The sequence below is a fragment of the Apium graveolens genome, chromosome 8, assembly GCF_009905375.1.
Source record: "Apium graveolens cultivar Ventura chromosome 8, ASM990537v1, whole genome shotgun sequence".
In the NCBI taxonomy this organism is placed as follows: Eukaryota; Viridiplantae; Streptophyta; class Magnoliopsida; order Apiales; family Apiaceae; genus Apium; species Apium graveolens.
In genome coordinates this window covers 116,856,521-116,878,491 of record NC_133654.1, presented here as the reverse complement: position 1 = coordinate 116,878,491, position 21,971 = coordinate 116,856,521, and the positions used below count along the sequence as shown (strand labels likewise).

The window sequence follows — 21,971 nt, the reverse complement described above, 5'->3', positions numbered from 1 at the left end:
TGACATAAAATGGGTATTCAGAAACAAGATGGATGAAAATGGCATTATCATAAGGAATAAAGCCAGACTGGTTGCTAAAGGCTATTCTCAGCAAGAGGGAATAGATTTTGATGAAACATATGCTCCTGTTGCAAGACTTGAAGCCATCAGAATATTTCTAGCCCATGCAGTCCATGCCAATTTCAAAGTCTATCAAATGGATGTCAAGAGTGCATTTCTAAATGGGAAATTAGAGGAAGAAGTCTATGTAAGTCAACCTCCAGGATTTGAAGATCCAAATTTTCCAGACTATGTGTATTATCTGTTGAAAAGCACTCTATGGACTGAAGCAAGCACCTAGAGCCTGGTATGAAACCTTATCAAAATTTCTTTTGGAGAATCACTTCACTAGAGGTACTGTTGATAAAACTCTCTTCTTTAGGGATGTTAATGGCTCTAGTATACTTGTTCAAATTTATGTAGATGACATAATATTTGGCTCTATAGATGATAAACTTTGCAAAAAGTTTGCTAAGCTAATGCAAAGTAATTATGAAATGAGCCTAATGGGAGAACTAACCTATTTTCTTGGTTTACAAGTTAAACAAGTTAGTGATGGAATTTTCATTAGTCAAACTAAATATATTTATGATCTTTTAAAGAAGTTTGACTTAATGGAATGTTCATCTGCAAAAACTCCCATGGCCACTGCCACCAAACTTGAATTAAATAAGACTGAAAGGTCTGTGGATATTACAAGTTATAGAGGCATGGTTGGTTCACTTTTATATTTAACTGCTAGCAGACCAGATATAATGTTTGCTACATGTCTATGTGCTAGATTCCAAGCTGATCCTAGGGAGTCTCACTTAATTGCTATCAAAAGGATTTTCAGATATCTCAAGGGTACACCAAATTTAGGTATTTGGTATCCTAGAGAATCTGGCTTTGATCTAATTGGTTATTCAGATGCAGACTATGCAAGTTGCAAAATAGATAGGAAAAGTACAACAGGCTCCTGCCAATTCCTGGGAAACAAGCTTGTATCATGGTTTAGCAAAAAGCAAAATTCAGTCTCTACTTCTACAGCTGAGGCTGAATACATTGCTGCTGGAAGTTGCTGTTCTCAAGTGTTATGGATGAGGAACCAACTCCTTGACTATGGACTTCATGTTGATAGAATTCCTATCTTTTGTGACAACACAAGTGCCATAGCCATAACAGAGAACCCTGTGCAGCACTCAAGGACCAAGCACATTGATATCAAGTACCACTTCATTAGGGAGCATGTCATGAATGGTACAGTGGAACTACATTTTGTTCCAAGTGAACAACAAATTGCTGACATATTTACCAAGCCACTTGATGAATCAACATTCACAAGATTGGTAAGTGAGCTAGGTATGCTTAATTACTCCTAAAATACATGTCTTTATTGCAATTTGAATTGAAGCCTGAAATATATTAGTTGCTAAGAACAAATTTGACTTTTAACATAGTTTATTCCATCAACGGATGTTCCCTATCCGTTGAAAGTCAAAATTGCTCTATCAACGGATAATCATTATCCGTTGAAAGACAAATACATTTCTGGAATTTTTATCCGTCAACGGATAAAACTGAAGTACCTTTCAACGGATGACAATTTGCCTTATCCGTTGAAATGTCACATCAATCGATTCAGGTGTTTAACAGCCGTTGATTCTATTCTCTTAACCGTTGATACTCATACATACATCTGTATGTATTGGTTTTAAAGGTAGTTTTTAGAATACTTACAGTTTATTCTTAAAACGGCTGAAATTCACTAACGCATATTTATTGATAAATATTTATTTTATATTTTTGTTTATTAATTTGAGAAAGCATATAAGTCCTTCTGATTGTTCATTTTTACTTTACGCTTTCTTAAAATTTCAAGCATTTACCATTTTCTCTCTGCAAAAACTTCAAGTTATTCTCTGCAAATTCTACTCACAACAATGGCACCAGTCGTGAAGATTATGTCTCAATCTGGGTTCATCTATGAAAATAACAATTTCATAGCTTTGGTAGAAAAGAATGAAGCCCACTCAGACTATCACAAAATGATGGACTTCATCAAAAACTGTAAACTTAGCTATGCAATGCTGGAAGCCCCAACAATTTTCTGTGAAGTAGTTGAGGAGATTTGGACAACTGCTGAGTTCAACTCCATGGATATGACTATCTCCTTCACTCTCAAAGGTAAAACTCACTGTATTAACTGTGATGATTTACAAGCATGTTTTAAATTGCCTGAGAACAATGCCATGACACCACACACTGATAGTGATGTATCCAGCATGTTAGATTCCATAGGTTATTCTCTTAACTCTGCTAATTTAGGGAGTATTAGAAGAAAAGGCCTTAGGAAAGAATGGAGTTTCCTTGGGGATGCCTTTATAAAGGTTTTCTCTGGGAAAATTAGTAATTTTGATGCCTAATAACATCTATTATGCTAGATTCTTTATGTTATTGGCTAACCATGTTGCTGAAGGTTTAGTCATAATCAATGAGAATAATAAACTCAAGTGCTGGGCACAAGAGAAAAGAGTTCTTACAGACTTGATGAGAATGGATCTTAACAGCAGTGTGTCATTGGTATATTTACCAATCATGAATGCACCTCAGGTAGGTGAGGTAATTGCTTCTACAACTCCTACTTCTTCCAACCCCTCTATTTCTTTATCTTCTAGTGTGGCCATGAAATCTGTGATGCCCCAATAGATTTCTACCAAGGTCACCAAAACTAAACTTTCAAAATCAAAGACAAAGAAATCCACCTCTGTTGTTTCTCAAAAGACAACAGTTGTAACACCAACTATTAACCCTGAGGTGAGTGAACAGGGTGTGAGTGGTGAGGGGAGGGGTGAACATCAAAGAAACCCCCAGGATAAGGAAGGAAAGTTGAGTGCTTCCCAAGCTAGCCAAGCCACAGTTTCTCAAAAAGCTGTGGTGGTTGAAAAGGTATCTAGCACATCCCTAGTAGCATCCTCCCAAAAGGATGTTACTATTGAAAATAGTTCCAAACCAGGAACACAGAACAAACTGAGGGAGGGACACTAAAGCCAAACACTCACCAACAAAAGCCTTTATTAGAAGAAAGAAGGCTAGAACCCAATCTTCTACACAGGGTGCACACACTGCACAGATACATCCATCTGTATCTATGCCTTCTCAAACTCAGTTTGATGTGACTCCAATAAATGTGGAGTCACAGCCCCATTCTCTCACAATAATCACACATCAATCACCAAACACTTCATCACCATCTCTGGATGTGGATATGTTATTCCCATCAATTCCTGATTCTCCCTCTTTACAACTCAGGGAGAAGCCCCACTCAAATACAGGTGATCATCATCTCTTGGATGATTTGTTGGATCACCCGCAAATTCTTTCAGATATAATTGAAGGATCTGTGTCACCACATCTCAAATCAATCTACACAGATTCAACAGTTATATCACTTTCAATTTCAACTTCTTTTCCTTCTTCAACGGATATCACTCATCCGTTGACAAGTGGTTGTTCTTCAACGGATAAGCTTAACAGCAGTTATCCGTTGATAACATCAGTTTCACCTTCAACGGATATTCCACATCCGTTGACAGTCTCTACACAAATAACTGAATTAATCCCAAGTGTAGAAGACATGAATACTGTGCAATCACTCTTAGGATTGAGGGAAGGGAGTGACAATTTGAGTGAGAGGCTGGGTTGCTCCCAGGCAAAAGGAGAGATTGAGAGCTCAAAAATGCATGCTATTTCTTCCAGCATGGCAAAAGTAAGTGAGTGGAGTACCACCTTAGTAGGTGAAGGTGAGGGAGTGAGTTGTGTGAGCCAGGGGGAGCCCCTGATGCAAGAACATAGAGAAAAAGAGAGAAAAGCAGGTACAGTAGATACAAGGGTGGAACCAGCCATTGCTAATGAGTCAATGATTGTGGATGATGCTGAAAAGGAAAGACAATTTCAGCAACATTACAAAGCTGTAATTGATAACATTTTCTTGGATGCTGACACTTTTACTCATCCTGTGACAGCCTATCAACTGTTGGCTGCTCAGGGCAATGAGAAAGCAGAAAGGTCACTACATCTAGTGCACACAACAGAATCTCTTCAAAGGGATAAAGCTGCCATTAACAAAATGCCTTCTACAGCTGGTGAGCCATCTGAGGAATTTGGAGCAAATTCTGATGATGATGACTCTATTTCTTTTGATGGAAGCATGAACTTAGGGGGAGATGAAGGCCCTAGTTCAATTCCAAATCTACCTGAATGGGCCTTGACTAAGGAGTACAGATCAGGGGAATTCAATGTCTCTTTAGTCAAACAAATCAACACTATTCAACAGGCCATTCAGAATACTTCACATGCAAGTATCAAGGCTATCCTTCAAGCTCACCTGGACTCACTGCATCTCATGAAGCTGCAGCAAGTGAAGCAGAATCTGAGTATGGATGATCTCAGGAAGGATATTGCTGACTTGAAAACCTATACTTCAGAAAAATTGGATTCAGTCATGCCCTATGGTACATTGCAGGACTTGGTTTTGAGATTGAAGAAAGAATCTGTTACTGAAAAACGGTTGGCCAAGTTAGAAGACAGAGTTCAAGTTATTGAAAATTCTGTGGCCACCATTCTTCACAATCAACAATCTCAAACCAGTCTCCTAATGCAGCTGGCAAAAGCACAAGGCTTGACCCCTCTCCTTGATGATAACAAAAAGGGGGAGAGTAAAAGGGAAGGGGAAGGAGAGCCATCTACAAAAGTCAACATATCTAAAGTGCTAGTTCCTGCCATCACTACTTCTCCAATCATTCAAATCAAGGGCAAGCCTGATGGAATTGATTTGATTCAGCTAGCAGCAGCTGAAATTCAAGTGAAAGAGCAAAGGAGGAGAATTGATGAAAGGTTGCAACTGTTGTTTGGTTCTACACAAGACAAATCAACATCTGTGAAATACAGCACAAAAATTGAACCAATCAACATGGAGCTCATGCCAGTAGGGAGTCATAAGGATGGAGAAGCTTCTTCCAAAGAACTACAAGCTATAATTCTCAAGCCCAATGAAAGATCCAATAAGGACTCAACAAAGAATCCTTTAAAAGAAGTGGACTTTCCTCCTCCAAAAGCTGATGAGAACAAGATTTTAGGCAGAAGTATTGCTTATCTCAAAAAGACCATGGATGAGGCTGTAAGGAGAAATAGAGCTATTATCATTAGAGAGGGAAAGAGCATATGTGTGATGCAAGGACATCCCAAATTCTCAATAGCCAAGAAGGAAGAAGACAAGCAATTAAAGGCTGACAAAAGAGCACAAGCAAAGCTTGAACAACAGCTAAAGTCAAGTCTAGTTGAAAAAGAAAAAGGGATTGAAGTCAGGGGTGAAGACAAGACTACAAACCTAGATGATGTTTTAGGGAGTATATTTGGTGAGAGTGTGGAAGAAAGAGAGGAATGGCAGAAGGGAAACAGAAGAAAGGCCAAGGCACATAGAAGGAGTGGAGATAACACTGAAGTAACCAAATCTATATCTAAACCACTACCTTCCATACCTGAACCCCTTGTTGCTGATCCCACAATAAACATCCATGGTGAACCAATCATTCCAAAAGAGGAACCTATTGATTGGGACACTATCAAATTGCCTACCTTTCTAACCACTCTTCCACTACCAAAGAAACAGAAAAGAAAACCAAAATCTACACCTCCCATAACCTCTAAGAAATTCACTCAAAAACAAAAACCTAAGCCTAAGTCACCCATTTCTAAAGATGATTATGTTCACATCTGTGACATAAAAGAAATTTCAGACATTGAACTCTATCTGGATGAGCTGGAGGATGTAAGGGGAATAGCTGCCTACAGACAGTTATCAGAGAGATTAGTGTTCAGATATAAAGGAGCTGGGGAAAGAACATGGCCTCTCCACAGGATTCTGGATGAAGGCTACTCTACCTTGATTAGAGTCTATTCAGCTATACAAAAGGATTCTGGCTTTACCAGAACTGCCAAGACTGAAATTCTCAACAAGATAGCCAATATAAGGAAAACTTGGAGGGAGCCCAATGCTTTACCCAGGACTTTACTCATTCAAGAAAGGGAAATGAAAATTCTCAAATCACCTCATTGGTTGATGGAATTTAGAGATGATAAAGGAGTCAGAAGATTTTTCAGACTTGAAGACCAACTCAAGATTGCCAGCAATGAAACTCTCAAAGAAATGCAATCTAAGTTGGATGTCAGTGTTGAAGATGAAGCTGAATTCTTCAGACAACTCCAACTCCAAATTGAGGAAAATGACAAAAGGCTAGGAAAGAAAACCAGGAAACAAAGAAGAAAAAGATGATTTGCTCAGACTAAAGGAGTGTCCTTGGAAACACTGTAAATCTTCAATTATCTCCTAGTACATACACTTTTGCAGCATTTTTAAATTTCTACTTAGTTTCAATTCATATATCTGTTAAGTGTTTTGTTATCATCAAGTTAACCCTGAATTTATGCCTACAATTCTTATAGACATAAATAGGGGGAGATTGTTAGGAATGTATGTGCATTAGTTTGATGATATGTTTAACAAAATACTTAAGTAGAAATTTAGTGTATGTAGCCTCAACGGATAAGACCACTTTGGCTATCCGTTGATGGTGTAGCTTTACTTAGAAATAAGTCTAGTGTTGTAGCATATTTCAGTCTCTGTATTTAAAATGTAATTCTTGGAAGTTGAGAGAAACTATGAGTCATGTTGACTACTAGATGATATGCAGATAGGAAGGCCAATTGTAAATACTTCATGCCTTGTAATTTTGTATAAGTGAAGTGGTATCAACGGATGACTTAAAGACCTTCAACGGATGAGAAACTAAGCTTCAACGGATGTCTCTAAAGCTTCAACGGATAAAGTCATCAACGGATAACATCCTTCAACGGATGAGTGCATCAACGGATGAAAGCTTCAACGGATAACATCCTTCAACGGATGAGTGCATCAACGGATGAAAGCTTCAACGGATGTTCTGATGATTAGCCGTTGATAAGGGGTAGTTGTACCTACAAACAGAGGCACATGGGTTGATAGAGACAACTGAGATGTGGTAGCCGAATTTCAGGAACAACAGAAAAAGCAGCCGTTCTTCTCTAGTACAAAGATGCAATAGTCAACAAAGTACTGGAGTGAACAGGAAAAGAAGCAAGTGAAGATCTTATTTTATTACTGTATTTTATATTGTTCTTCACTTGTACACTTGGTAATATATAAACCAAGTAGAAGCTAGTAATTAGATGAGAGATTTTCCAGAGCTGTTTAGAAAAATATTGAGAGAAAATTCATCTAGTTTGTACTAGGATGCAGCTGTGATCAACATTGTTTAATCACAGATTTTCTAAAATACCATCTCTGGTGGAACAACAAATCCACCAGAAAAGTTTTTAAGGTCTGTTGTGTTCTTTACATTTGTGCTTGAATATATATCCGTCTGTATTAGCTTAAAGCAATTCACACACTTGTTCTTCTTGAACACACAACTTTCATAAACTGCTCAAAACTTGAAAAAGTTTTGAGATTTACATTCAACCCCCCTTCTGTAAATCTCATTGTTAGTCCACTAGGAATAACACATTTTATCCTAAATATACAAATAATAAATCAAATTAAGGGCTAAAAGATATGAATTCTTTTCTATAAGTCTTTATTATGCATTTTATGCTAAATTTGCAAATAATAAATCAAATTAAGGGCTAAAAGTCATGAATTCTTTTCTATAAGTCTTTATTATGCATTTTATCCTAAATATGCAAATAACAAATCAAATTAAGGTCTTAAAGACATGAATTCTTTTCTATAAGTCTTTATTATGCATTTTATCCTAAATATGCAAATAATAAATCAAAGTAAGGGCTAAAAGACATGACTTATTTTCTATAAGTCTTTATTATGCATTTTATCCTAAATATGCAAATAATAAATCAAATTAAGGGCTAAAAGACATGAATTCTTTTCTATAAGTCTTTATTATGCATTTTATCCTAAATAAGTATAAACTCTTTTTATAAGTCTAAATATTCAAAGATTAGAGGTTACCATGAAGTAATACTGGACCGAGTAAAGCATCTTGAAATTACTCAAAGGCCCATCCTCACGAAGTGGATCAACTAATAGAACTTTCATCTTGTTCAGGTCCACAATAAACAAGATCCAATGACCTCCAGTGCATGTAGGAAATAAAGCATAATCACATAACTGGATATATGGCCCTTGAAATTGCATATGGTAGGTCTTAAAGAAGTCAATCTATTCAGCAAGCTCCGTTCCTGTCTTCTTGTATGGATCTATCTGTAAAATAGACGTCAGTAACAACACAATTCAAGAAATAATAGACATTTATAATTAAAGAGAGGTAGGTATTAGATGTTAGTACATTCAGATTTGTGCTAACATTCTTTTTCTGGTACATGAGGAAACTAGAAGCAATGAAAAACCTCTTTGCCGACGAATGTAGATCCCCAGTTTTGCCACATATACCTTTCTCGAAGCCTTACCAACTCCATATAAGCATTGACAACATCATCCTCAAATTCATTCCCGGGTGCCAGGGTCTGCACTTGCTTCTTACTGAGGAACATGGTAATATCTGTGTGCCTTTCAAAAACATATGGCAGATCACCAGCCCACCAATGTGTAAAAATCCAGTCGATCTTTCAGTTCTTAATTGGCCTAGTCAAATCACCCCGTCTGTCCTCACCACCACGCCTCTCCTTATCTTTATAAAAGTCTTCGTCGATCTGCAAATACATATCAAAACAATGAACACATGTAACAGGAGTAACTAAATATGTCAAAATGCATTAATTCTTTTAAATTGTACCTCGAATATGGAGGATAACTTAGCAGGAACACTGATAACATTACCACGAAAATCAACAACTCCTCGTGTAACAGGAGTACCACTAGCAAGCTGCAATTAAATCAACAAACATCATGCAACCATTCAAGAGTAGTTATACATGATGAATTTTAACTCAACACTGAGAAATAAATGATACTTCCATATCAATAGGATGAAAAGCAATCGGGAGAGATGGTGTAGCAGAAGCAGGTGTAGCACTATCAATCTGCAGTAAATATGAATCAGCAAAACCATTTAGTCCCACATAAGAAATACTAACTAAGTGGTGGTTGTGATTAAATATACTGATTAGTACCTGAACGCCGGGAGGATGAATTACAAGAGTGGTCAGCTGTGTCAGAGGAGTACCAGTCTCAACCTCCTAAAATAATAAAAAATAATAATCACACACAATGCACACAATGCACAAATGCAGTTTTAAAGAACCAAATTAATACACTACCTCAACACCGACTAGAACAGAGGTAGAAATGGGAGAGGATGTAGGAGGTGGAATAAATATAGGAGGGGTAGCGGATGTAGGAGGGGGAACCGATGTATGAGGGGTCTGCTGGGAGGGAGGAGGTGTTGTACTACCGACAAGATGGGTAGTATGAACATCAACAGTCTCACCCTACAATAAAATGTTAATACATATCAATGCATTATTTAAGAAGAGAGTACCATATCAATGCATTATTTAAGAAGTTTATCAAGGAGTACCTGGCGTAAGCATTTCTGGGAGACATGAAGTGGGTCCTCAGAAGACTGTTCATCACTAGTCTCAGCCTGCGGTAACATTTACAATATTTCAATACATTATCAATTGTAAACAAGTTTATTGTGAAATTTATGACAAATAAATAATACTATCTCGCGTGCACGTTTATGAGATATAGTGCCATGATCAGGTCTTTTAAAGGAGGGTCTATCAACCAAATGACCCCTCCACTCGGTCATGACTCGATCATATCGAGTCAAAAAATCAGGAACCGACTCATAAAACCAGTCTCCAACATCATGAATGTGTACCACCTGAGCCAACCTCATAGCACTCTCCAACTAAAATATAGAAAAATGATAAATAATTAGGGATTTTATTCCTAAAAATGAAAGATTTAATCAATTTAAGGGGTAAATTGGAATAATTTTTTTAAGTCCTAAATATGAAATAATTAGGCATTTTATTCCTAAAAATGCAAGATTTAATCAATCCAAGGGGTAAAATGCATTAATTCTTTTTTTAAGTCCTAAATATGAAATAATTAGGCATTTTATTCCTAAAAATGCAAGATTTAATCAATCCAAGGGGTAAAATGCAGTAATTCTTTTTTTAAGTCCTAAATATGAAATAATTAGGCATTTTATTCCTAAAAATGCAAGATTTAATCAATCCAAGGGGTAAAATGAATTAATTCTTTTTTTAAGTCCTAAATATGAAATAATTAGGCATTTTATTCCTAAAAATGCAAGATTTAATCAATCCATGGAGTAAAATGCATTAATTCTTTTTTTAAGTCCTAAATATGAAATAATTAGGCATTTTATTCCTAAAAATGCAAGATTTAATCAATCCAAGGGGTAAAATGCATTAATTCTTTTTTAAGTCCTAAATATGAAATAATTAGGCATTTTATTCCTAAAAATGCAAGATTTAATCAATCCATGGGGTAAAATGCATTAATTCTTTTTTTAAGTCCTAAATATGAAATTATTAGGCATTTTATTTCTAAAAATACAAGATGTAATCAATCTAAGGGGTAAAATACATTAATTCTTTTTTAAGCCCTAAATATGAAATAATTAGGCATTTTATTCCTAAAAATGCAAGATTTAACCAATTGATGGGGTAAAATGCATTAATTCTTTTTTTTAAGTCCTAAATATGAAATTTTTAGGCATTTTATTCCTAAAAATGCAAGATTCAATCAATCTAAGGGGTAAAATGCATTAATTCTTATTTTAAGTCCTAAATATGAAATTATTAGGCATTTTATTCCTAAATATGCAAGATTTAATCAATTTAAGGGGTAAAATTGCAAGAGTTAAGGAAGAGTTATAAAATATACCGCATCAACCATATTCTGCTGGTTATATCAATCACGAGACCGTATCTTAGTGGCATGCTCAGCTACAAACGGTGCTATCTTCAATTTACTCACCCTCCTATACCAGTATATATACTCTGTCATCGGTACATAAGCCCCCTCTGTAACAATAGGCATACCCGTGTCAACAAAAGAATCCCACTCCAATATAAACTGTCTCACCAAAACAGTATGGTTATCCCGTTGCATACAGGACAACCTCTCCACACGTTGAAAACCGTGATCCACCGGCTCCTAAGGAATATGCTGCAGCATACCGAACTGTCTCAGAACCCTGTCCGGCATGACATACTCTACCATCTCAAAATGAATCATCGGTATGCGACCAAGTGCCGTATGCAACATATCCATCATGTCAGTATCATAATCATCGGCACTATAATCAATCCTCCTATAAAACCTCCGATATGGCTGCCATGTCAACCAACTCATCTGAAAGCTATCAAAATCTCCCTGATAACCTCCTGTGTGATGGTGAGGGTTACTCCTCCTGTTAGCTACCGGTCTAGCCCACGCTGTAGCCCAACATATCGAAAAGATGGGTTGGCTCCGAAATAGATCCCAACCAACCATCGTTGGGGAAGGGACCCCTTTCAAGTATGAAGGAGTCCCTATTTTTTATTTTATTTGTGGCATAATTGGCCATAGTGATAAGTTCTGCAATCGTCTATTTGATACACCTCTAGAGGAGATTGAAAAACCATATAGGGTTTAGATGCGTGCGGATCCTAGAAGGAGAAATCAAATGATACGACCGAAATGGCTTAGGCAAGGTGGGTCCATGATTATCATAAATGAAAAACAGAATCCCATGATTATAGGTGGGGAATGGAGCAAAGGAGATAATCCAGGAAAGTTTGGTGTGACCGAAATTAGAGGGTTTAAGAAGACTATAACGGGATGGAGCATAATAATTTCTGAGTTTAAAAATAATTTAATTGAGGAGCGGGAAAATTAATGTAGGGATTATGAGGCAACTGGCCTCACGGTGTCGGACCCTAAGAGGCGTAGACTGGATGAGATGGAATATAATGGGCCTTTATCAACTTATAGTCAAAGAGATGAAGTTATGTTGGACTCTAATAAAAACAACTCTGAACAAAAAAACTTGCTACCGACGGGCCCTATAAAGGTGACCCGCAAATCATTATGAGTTTGTTAAGTTTGAACTTCGAGGGTTTAGGTCTTCTGTGGAATGTTCGGTTCCTGACAGAGATAGTACGACAAGAAAGACCTATATTTATTTTTCCATGTGAAACACTTAGTAGAAAAGATAAGCTGGAGTTTAAACGTTGCAAGTTAGGTTTTGAGGGCTTTATCATTGCACGTAGAGAAGTGGTGGTAGTGGAGATGCTGTGGAGGGAACAAGATCAAGGAAAAGTTTAAAGTTACTCCCAACATCATATTGATGTGGAAACAAAGGTTAAAAGATAGGAGTTTGGAGATTGACAGGCTTTTATGGTGAACTAAACTGAAATCAACATAAAAAGATGTGTGATCTTCTAAGGAACCTATCAAGAGATTCTAATTTACCATGGTCTATAATAGGGGATCTTAATAATATGGTATCTCAGAATGATAAAAAAGGAGGGGACCCAAGGAATCTGATTAATGGTTTCAATGAAGTTCTAAGTGAAGCTGGTCTAATTGATATGGAATTGGTAGGTCACCAGTTTACTTGAGAGAGAAGTTGGGGTAATCCTGGGTGGATGCAAGTGCGATTGGACTGAGCGGTGAAAATATAGACGTGGTTACACTTATTTCCAATGGCAAAATTGTATAATTTAGAGGGGTCTACGTCTGACCATAGTCCCATTATATTGGTTCCTAAGAATAATGAGGGGAGGAGAAATCAAAATAAGTTCAGATTCAAAAATGCACGGCTTTTGCACCATATATGTTTTCTGTTAGTGGAGGAAAGCTGGAATAAAGTAGAGGGGGAAGAAATACAGTAAAACGTTAAGCGATGTGGTGAGAGGCTGGCGGTTTGGGGTAAGGTAACTATGAGTAATTTTGGTACTAAGATCAAAGCCTGTAAAACTCAACTGAAAAAACCCAGAAGTGGAAGTGATGTTCAATCTTTGAATAGGTTAGAGGAGGTGAAGAAAGAACTGCACAGATTGCTGGAACAAAGCGAGGTTTTTTAGAGACAAAGATCTAAGCAATTGTGGCTTCAGGTAGGGTATAAAAATAGTCGTTTCTTTCATATGACAGCGTCAGCCAGGAGACGTTTAAACCAAATTTTTAGGTTGAAATCAGATAAAGGACAGTGGTGTGACTGGGATAATGGGTTGTAAGAGGTCATTACAGGGTATTATATGAAACTGTTTGAGGCTTCTAATGCGGATTGGGGTGAGGTTATGAACTGTGTTAAAATTAGAATAACGGATGATCGTAATAAGATACTGGTAAGACCAATAACTGACGTTGAAGTTAGAGATGCATTATTCCAAATGCACCCGGCTAAATCACTAGGGCCAGACAGAATGACGCCTGCATTTTACCAGAAATATTGGTCGATTGTAGGATGGGATGTAGTCAGCATGGTCGCAAAGTTTTTCCAGGATGGACTGCTACTGCAAAATCTGATAGAAACCAATATGGTATTAATTCCTAAAAAGAATAGTCCTTCTGAGATGGGAGATCTGAGGCCCATTTCGTTATGTAACGTGTTGGTGAAGGTAATAACGAAGGTCATGGCAAATCGAATGAAATTTTTTTTGAAGAAAATAGTTTCAGAATATGAAAGTACATTTGACCTGGTAGGCTGATTTTAGATAATAATATGATCTTTTATGAGGTGATGCATTATCTGAAACGAAAACGAAGAGGAAGAGAAGGCGACATGATCGTGAAGTTGGATATGAGTAAGGCATACGACAAAATTGAATGGAATTATTTGTTAGCTTTACTGTAGAAAATGGGTTTGAATGAGTGTAGGATTCATTTGATAACTCAATGTGATCCCTCGGTCTTTTATAACGTTACACATGGGGACATGAATATGGGACTAGTAATACCAAGATGTGGGATATGGCAAGGTGACCCGTTGTCGCCTTATCTTTTCATCATATGTACAGAAGGGTTGTCCTCCTTAATCCATAAATATGAGTCCAGGAAATGGATACATGGAGTTAGAATATGTGGACGAGCACCGATTATTACCCATATGTTATTTGCTAATGACTGTTATCTCTATTGCAAGGCTTCACAAAATGAGGCAACTAAGTTGTTTGAGTTGCTGGATGTTTATGAACGAGCTACTGGTTAAAAGGTAAATATATCAAAGTCTTCAATTTTTTTCACTACAGATATTATTGAATATAATCGTAGAAACATTTGTCAAGTGTTGAATATGGTGGAGGCGTATGAGAGGAGAAAGTACCTGGGATTGCCGTGCATTTTGGAAAGAAGCAAGGCGTCTCTATTAGGGTATTTGAGAGATAAGGTGACTGAGAAATGTAATAGCTGGGATGGGAGATGGATTTTGAGAGGAGGCAAGGGAATACTGGTTAAAAGTGTAGCTCAAACACTCCCAAGTTATGCAATGAGTGTTTTCTTGTTACCTTTAAAAATTACAAGAGATATAGAGAGAACATTGGCCAAGTACTGGTCTAGCTCATCGTCAGGAAAGAGGTCAAATATCCACCGGATGAGTTGGGAAAGACTTAGTTAACATAAAACAGGGGGAGATATGGGGTTTCGAGATTTTAGAGATTTCAATTTAGCAATGCTGAGGAAGCACAGGGTGGCGTTTGCTTACGAACACATAAAGTCTTGTGAGTAAGGTGTTTAAAGCTAGCTACTATGTTGATGGTAAATTTTTGGTAGTTGGGCTAGGACATAACCCCAATTATGTTTGGAGGAGTATCCGGGAGGCTAAGGATATTGTGAAAAGAGGTGTTCGTTGGATGGTGGTTTTAGGTGATAAGATTGATATCTGTGATCAACCTTTTTTGGTAAACGAGATAAATCCATATATTACTTCTACATCACCAGCTTTTGATCAAAAACATGTGTCATCACTAATGTGTGTTGACAATAGATCTTGGGACGAGGAGTTAATAAAAGACCTTTTTAATGAAAGAGATTAGCATTGTATTCTAAACACACCTTTATGTCAAAGGTTGGTGGAGGATAAAGTGTATTGGAGTTTGGAGAACTCTGCTTTGTACTCAGTTAAGAGTGCCTACAGATTAATGCTGGAACAGAAAGGTTTATCGAATAATGGTGAGGCAGCAGTATTTTGGAGAAATTTATGTAGAATTAAAGCTCGTGCTAAGGTGTTGAATACTCTTTTGCCAGCTTGTTCGAGTTGTTTGTTAAAATAATTATAAGCTAAACTTTGATTATTATTTTAATAATATTGAATATTCATGGAAGCACCTAGAATAGACCTAGGGAGTTGCATATTCTAGTAGGTTCTATGGAGGCCTATAAATTGGATACTCTTTTAAGCTTTGTAATCATCAAGTTTTTATATAATCTTTTGAGTGAAATACAAGTGTGAGTTTATATCTCTTTTGTGTGAGTTAGTTGTGTGGATTATTAAGAACAAGTTTCTTCTCTTTAATCTCAAACTCTTTTATATTTAAGTTCCTACAAAGTGGTATCAAGAGCAAGGTTAAGTGATGTCTTCCAACAATAATATGTTGCAACCTCAACTTCCACGTTTGACGGGAAAGAATTATAATCAATGGAGCATCCAAATGAAGGTTTCATATGGATCTCAATATTTTTAGGAGATAGTTGAAAATGGTTATAAAGAATCGACAAATCAAGCCAATCTCTCACCCCAACAATTGAACACTTTAAAGGAGAACCGAAAGAAGGACAAGAAGGCCCTCTACTTTATTTATCAAGCGGTGGATGAAGTAATTTTTGAGAGAATTTCAACGGCACCAACATCAAAAGAGGCATGGGACATTCTCAACAAGGCCTAGAAAGGTGAAGAAAAAGTAAAAATGGTGAGACTTCAAGCTCTGAGAGGTGAGTTTGATTGACTAAAGATGAAAGAAAGTGAAATGGTGGGGGAATTTTAAAATTGAAAAATTTTAATTATTAATCACCTTCATGTTAATGGAGAAGATATTTCGGATAAAAGAGTATTGAAAATAATTCTTCGCAGTATGACTCAAAAATATGAGCATGTTGTTGTGGCCATAGAAGAATCAAAAGATTTGAATACTTTCTATCTTGAAGAATTATTTGGATCACTACAATCTCAAGAACTCTGCATCAAGCAATTTGACTCCTCTCCTTCCGAGCAAGTTTTTCAAGTACAAGACACTGGTCGTGGTGGTTTTAGAGGAAGAGGTGAAAGAGGATCATTTCGTGGTCGAGGACAATGAAGAGGAAAGGTGCAAAGTGAAAATTTTAACTCATATCAAAGAGGAAGAGAAAGAGCTCGTGGGGGTTTCAATGGAAGAGGAAGAGGTAATTCTTTTAATTTTCAATGCCATTATGGTCATAAAATTGGGCATATGAAAAAAGATTGTTATAAAAGAATTAATGATGAAAAAGATTCCAATTTTCTACACGAGGATGTTGAGGAGAAAGATGAAAGTATGCTTCTTGTTAGCAATGTTCAAGAAGAGTCACTTGATGATGTTTGGTATATCGATAGTGGTTGTAGCAACCACATGACCGGAAATAAAAATTGCTTTGTAAATTTTGATGAAAGCGTCCAACGAGAAGTCAGGACGGGTAACAACAATAGGCTCGTCATCAAAGGGTGTGGAGATGTTCCAATCCAAACAAAGCAAGGTACAAACTATATTTCTAGTGTTCATTATGTTCCCGATCTTAAGCATAATCTTTTAAGTGTTGGGAACTTTTAAGGAAGGGACATCATGTGATTTTTAAAGATGATTTTTATGAGATAAGAGAAAAAAATGGCCTTCTTGTTGTAAGAGTCAAGATGACATCAACTAAAATGTTTCCATTGAAAATACAAAATGAGTCTCTTCCATGTTTTTCTAATATTGTGAATGACAAGTCTTGGCTTTGGTATCTTCGATATAATCACTTGAGTTTTAGCACTTTATCCAAGATTTGTAAAGGTTATATGGTGAGAGGCATCCCAAATATTCAAAAGCAAGATCACGTGTGTAAATTATGTTTTTGGCAAGAACCATCGAGATCCATTTCCAAAAGACAAGGCATGGAGAGCTAAAAACCATTAGAATTAGTACATTCAGATTTTTGTGGACCCATGCGCACAAACACTATTGGAGGTAGCCGTTATTTCCTCACTTTTATTGATGATTATAGTCACAAGACGTGGATTTATTTTCTCAAAGAAAAATCTCAAGTATTTGAAGTTTGTAAAGATTTTAAAGCATATGTGGAGAAAGAAAGTGGTTGCTCTTTAAAGACACTACGATCCGATCGTGGTGGTGAATATATGTCCGAAGAATTTGGAAGTTTTTTTAGGAAGAATGGAATTCGCCATTAACTAACGGTTCGTTCAACCCCTGAATAAAATGGGGTAGCCGAGAGGAAGAACCGAATAATTATGGATCTTTTTCGATGTATGTTAAAAATAAAAAGATTGTCAAAGATGTTTTGGGCCGAAACGGTAACATGTGATTGTTATGTTCTTAATCGTGCACCTACTAAAAGTGTACAAGGGAAAACTCCATAAGAAGCTTGGAGCCACAAGAAGCCATGTGTCTATCATTCCCGAATTTTTGGAAGCATTTGTTACTCTTATGTGCCCGATGAAAAGAGAGGCAAACTTGATGATAAATTTGAAAAATGCATCTTTGTTGGTTATAGTGAAGCTTTCAAGGCATACAAATTATACAATCCTATCATAAGTAAGGTAATTAGTCGTGAGGTGATCTTTAATTAGGAAGCTTCGTGGGAATGGAAAAATGAGAATGAAAGTTCAAGCATTTTTCTTGAAGAAGAAGCATTTGATCCAGTTGAAGAAGAATGCTCCACTCCACCTACTCCTCTAATTCTCCGCCAAACTCATCATCATCATCATCCTCAAGTTTCGAATCTCTACCTAGAAAGACAAGAACTATGGCGGATCTCTATGGAGAAACAAGAAGAATTTTGAAAGATGAGTTTGTTGATTTTTTCTTATATGTCAATGCGGATCCGGTCTCTTTTGAAGATACCGCTAAAGAAAATAAATGGAGGCATGCCATGGATCAAGAAATTGATGCAATCGAAAAATATCAAACATGGGAGTTAGTTGAAGCTCCTAAAGAAAAGAAACCTATTGGAGTCAAGTGGGTTTACAAGAAAAAGATGAATGCACAAGGTGAAATTGAGAAACATAAGGAGCGATTGGTGGTTAAAGGTTACAAACAAAAGTATGATGTTGATTACAAAGAAGTTTTTGCTCCCATGGCACGCCTTGAAACAATTCGTTTGACACTTTCTTTTGCCGCGCAAAATATGTGGTAAGGTCACCAAATGGATGTCAAATCCGCTTTTTTGAATGGCGAATTGCAAGAAGAGGTGTATATTGATCAACCACCGGGCTATGTGAAGAAGAATGAAGAAACTAAAGTATATCGGTTGAAGAAGGCTTTATACGGCTTAAAACAAGCCCCACGTGCATCGTACAGCCGCATAGATGAGTATTTTGTAAAGATGGGATTCAAGAGGTATCCATTTGAGATACACTTTATATCAAGGAGAACAAAGATAAAATTTTAATTATTGGCTAATATGTGGATGATTTTTAGTTTTATGGGAAATAATCATGATGATATTGAATAATTCAAGAAGAATATGATGCAAGAATTTTGTATGACCGATTTGGGTATACTTCACTACTTTCTTGGTATTAAGGTAAAGCAAGATGAAAAATGAATTTTTATCTCTCAAGAAAAGTATGTAAAAGATTTGATGAAGAAATTTCGAATGAAAGAGGCGAAATCATGTAGTACTCCCGTTGAAGTTGGCTTGAAATTAAGTAAGGATGATAATTTAAATTTGTTGATCCTACATTATATAGAAGTCTTGTTGGGAGTTTGATGTACTTGACTGCCACTCGGCCGGATATCACATATGGTGTTAGCTTGATTAGTAAATTCATGGAGCAACCAAATAAGACACATTGGGAGGCCGGAAAGAGAATCTTGAGGTATGTTCAGAGAACACTTGGAGATGGACTTTATTATCAAAAGGCAAATGACTCTAAGGTGCTTGGATATTGTGATAGTGATTGGGCGGGAAGTGTTAATTGATAGTAAAAGTACTTTGGGAAATGTTATCTTTCTTGGCTCTTGTCCAATCACATGGATGTCAAAGAAACAACAAGTTGTGGCTCTCTCAATAGCGGAGGAGGAATATATTTCTTTATAACTAGCTAGTTGTCAAGCATTATGGGTCACAAGGGTGTTGGAGGATCTCAAGCATGCCGCCAAAGAAAGTCCAATTATTTATTGTGATAGCTAGTCAGCGATCGCACTCACGGAAAATCCGGTATTTCATAGAAAGAGTAAGCATATAAAATCAAATATCTTTTTATCCTAGACTTGGTGAAGAAAGGAGAAGTTGTGATTCAACATTGCAAGTCACAAGATCAAATTGGTGATATTTTTACGAAACCTATGAGGCCCAATATTTTTATGGAGTTGAAGAATAAACTTGGCATGAGAAAAAGTTTAGCATAAGGGGGGATGTTAAAATAATTATAACCTAAACTTTGATTATTATTTTAATAATATTGAATATACATAGAAGCACCTAGAATAAACCTTTGAGGTTCAAGACTTTTGAGTTATGACCTTTAACTTTTCATGTACCTAAGGAGTTGCATATTCTAGTAGGTTCTATGGAGGCCTATTAATAGGATACTCATTTAAGCTTTGTAATCATTAAGTCTTTATATAATCTTTTGAGTGAAATACAAGTGTGAGTTTATATCTCTTTTGTGTGAGTTAGTTGTGTGGATTATTGAGAAAAAATTTCTTTTCTTTAATCTCCAACTCTTTTATATTTAAGTTCCTACATTGTTTACCAACAGTGGGTCTTCTTTATCACAAACATACATGTCCCTGTACTGAGAGTGTGCCCTGTATGCAACGAGGAGGAAGAATCTATACTTCACACTCTAGTTACATGTCCCAGGGCAACACTAATATGGAACTGGGTCTTACCTAATATTTCTCAGGGGGTGGGACGGGAATTTATTAGCTGGTTAAAAGGAGTGTTAAACTCACTCGATCATGACAGAAGAATGATTGGAAAGCTGGGAACGAGAAGGTATGGAACAATAAGAATAACTCTTGGCAGGCTATCATTTTTTCAGCTAAACAATACCTTACACAATGGAAGAGTACCCAAAGTAGTTCTTTTCAGGCTCTACCTCGAGCATGCTGCGTTGAGGATGGAGTTAGCTCTTGGGTTAAGCAACAGGTGTTCACAGTTATATTTACCAAAATTATTATTCCCAATCGTACACAAACAACTATTTTTAAAATTATAGCATAAATTCAGCCCTACATATCAAAATATTTATATTAAAATTAATTTAAAAAAAATACAAATATATTAAAAATTGTAAGAAATAATTGTATATCGAGTTTACTTTTATATTTACCATTTTAGTTGAATTTTTTTATCAATAACAATATCATTTATCCATAATACAATTTACAAATTTTCTAATTATTTAAAATCATATTCTTAAAAACAATAAGTGATTCATTATATTTACTCTTTTAGAACAAATTTAAATACATATACTCCAATCATTAAATGACTCTTCAAAGTAATACATGAAAAATTACTATTAATACATGAATAAATACCAACTGTATGTATTATCCATTCTTTTTCATTAAATTTTTTTTATAACTGGTACAAAATTTTATTATACATTTATAAATATATATTTTTCCCACCAATTTTAACCTATATTATCTCTCTATATAAGACAACATTTTTAGTTTTTTAGGAAAATTAATTCATTCTCAACATTTCTTATTATAATTTTATTAATATATTTGTAATTATTATTATGATTGGTCTTCTAGATTAGTACATAGGTATTACCAATGAAAGAACATTGACTCATATAGGTTGAAATTGGTAAAAATATATATATCTTTATAAATGTATAATAATTTTAGGTTATGAAATAATGAGTAATTGTTTTTTTTAAAAAGAATACCAATAGATAACACATTTTGTTGATAGTATTACTAGTATTTATTCATGTATTATTTTGAAATATCATGTAAAGATTTTCGTGTATTTGATTAAACTTGTTGGAGAAAATTAAATATAATGAATCACTTATTGATTTTTAAGAATATGATTTGAAATTAACTACATATATTTTAAATTGTGTTATGGATAAATAATATTATTATTAATACAAAATTTATACTAACATGGTAAATATAATAAGTAAAATTGATATACAATTATTTTTTACCATTTTCATATATTTCAGGTTTTAAAAATAATTTTAAATATATACATATTTTTGGTATGTAGCTATAATTTTTTGGTGTTTAAAATTTAATTTAAAATTTCTAATTTTTTGATTTATATGGTTGAGTATAAAATTATAGTTTTAAATGATAGTTATTTGCATACTTGAATATTAGGTTTATAGCAAGTGCTCAGTAATAATTTGTGATCTAGATGCCTTCTTTTTATTTTAGGAGTTCATACCAAATGTAAAATAATTTAACTAATAATTTTATATTTAAATATTTAAATTTTTAAATAGTAATTCAAAATGTTTGTACTTAAGATCTGTATTTTTTTGTAATAATTTTTTCTTTAAAAGACTAAAACATTTTTAGGTTAAATTTGATTGTAAGTATTTTTATTAGATTTTGGGGTTTAGATTTTCAATCCATAAACCTATTTTCTTCATTTTTTAGTGTCTTTAGTTTGTGCTATTTTTATGTTGTATAACTTACAAAAGGTATTTTACGTCTAATAAAATGTGGTAGTTATTATTAAATTATATATTCAATAATTTTAAATATGC

At 35.3% G+C, this 21,971-nt stretch overlaps 1 protein-coding gene across 1 annotated transcript; it reads left to right on the top strand.

Moving 5' to 3' along the window:
- The first annotated feature begins 18,028 nt into the window (after positions 1-18,028).
- LOC141679905 (putative mitochondrial protein AtMg00820) lies at positions 18,029-18,418 on the top strand. Its single transcript, XM_074486268.1, has one exon. It carries the CDS (start codon positions 18,029-18,031, stop codon positions 18,416-18,418), a length of 390 nt encoding a protein of 129 aa, XP_074342369.1.
- Positions 18,419-21,971: the final 3,553 nt, after the last annotated feature.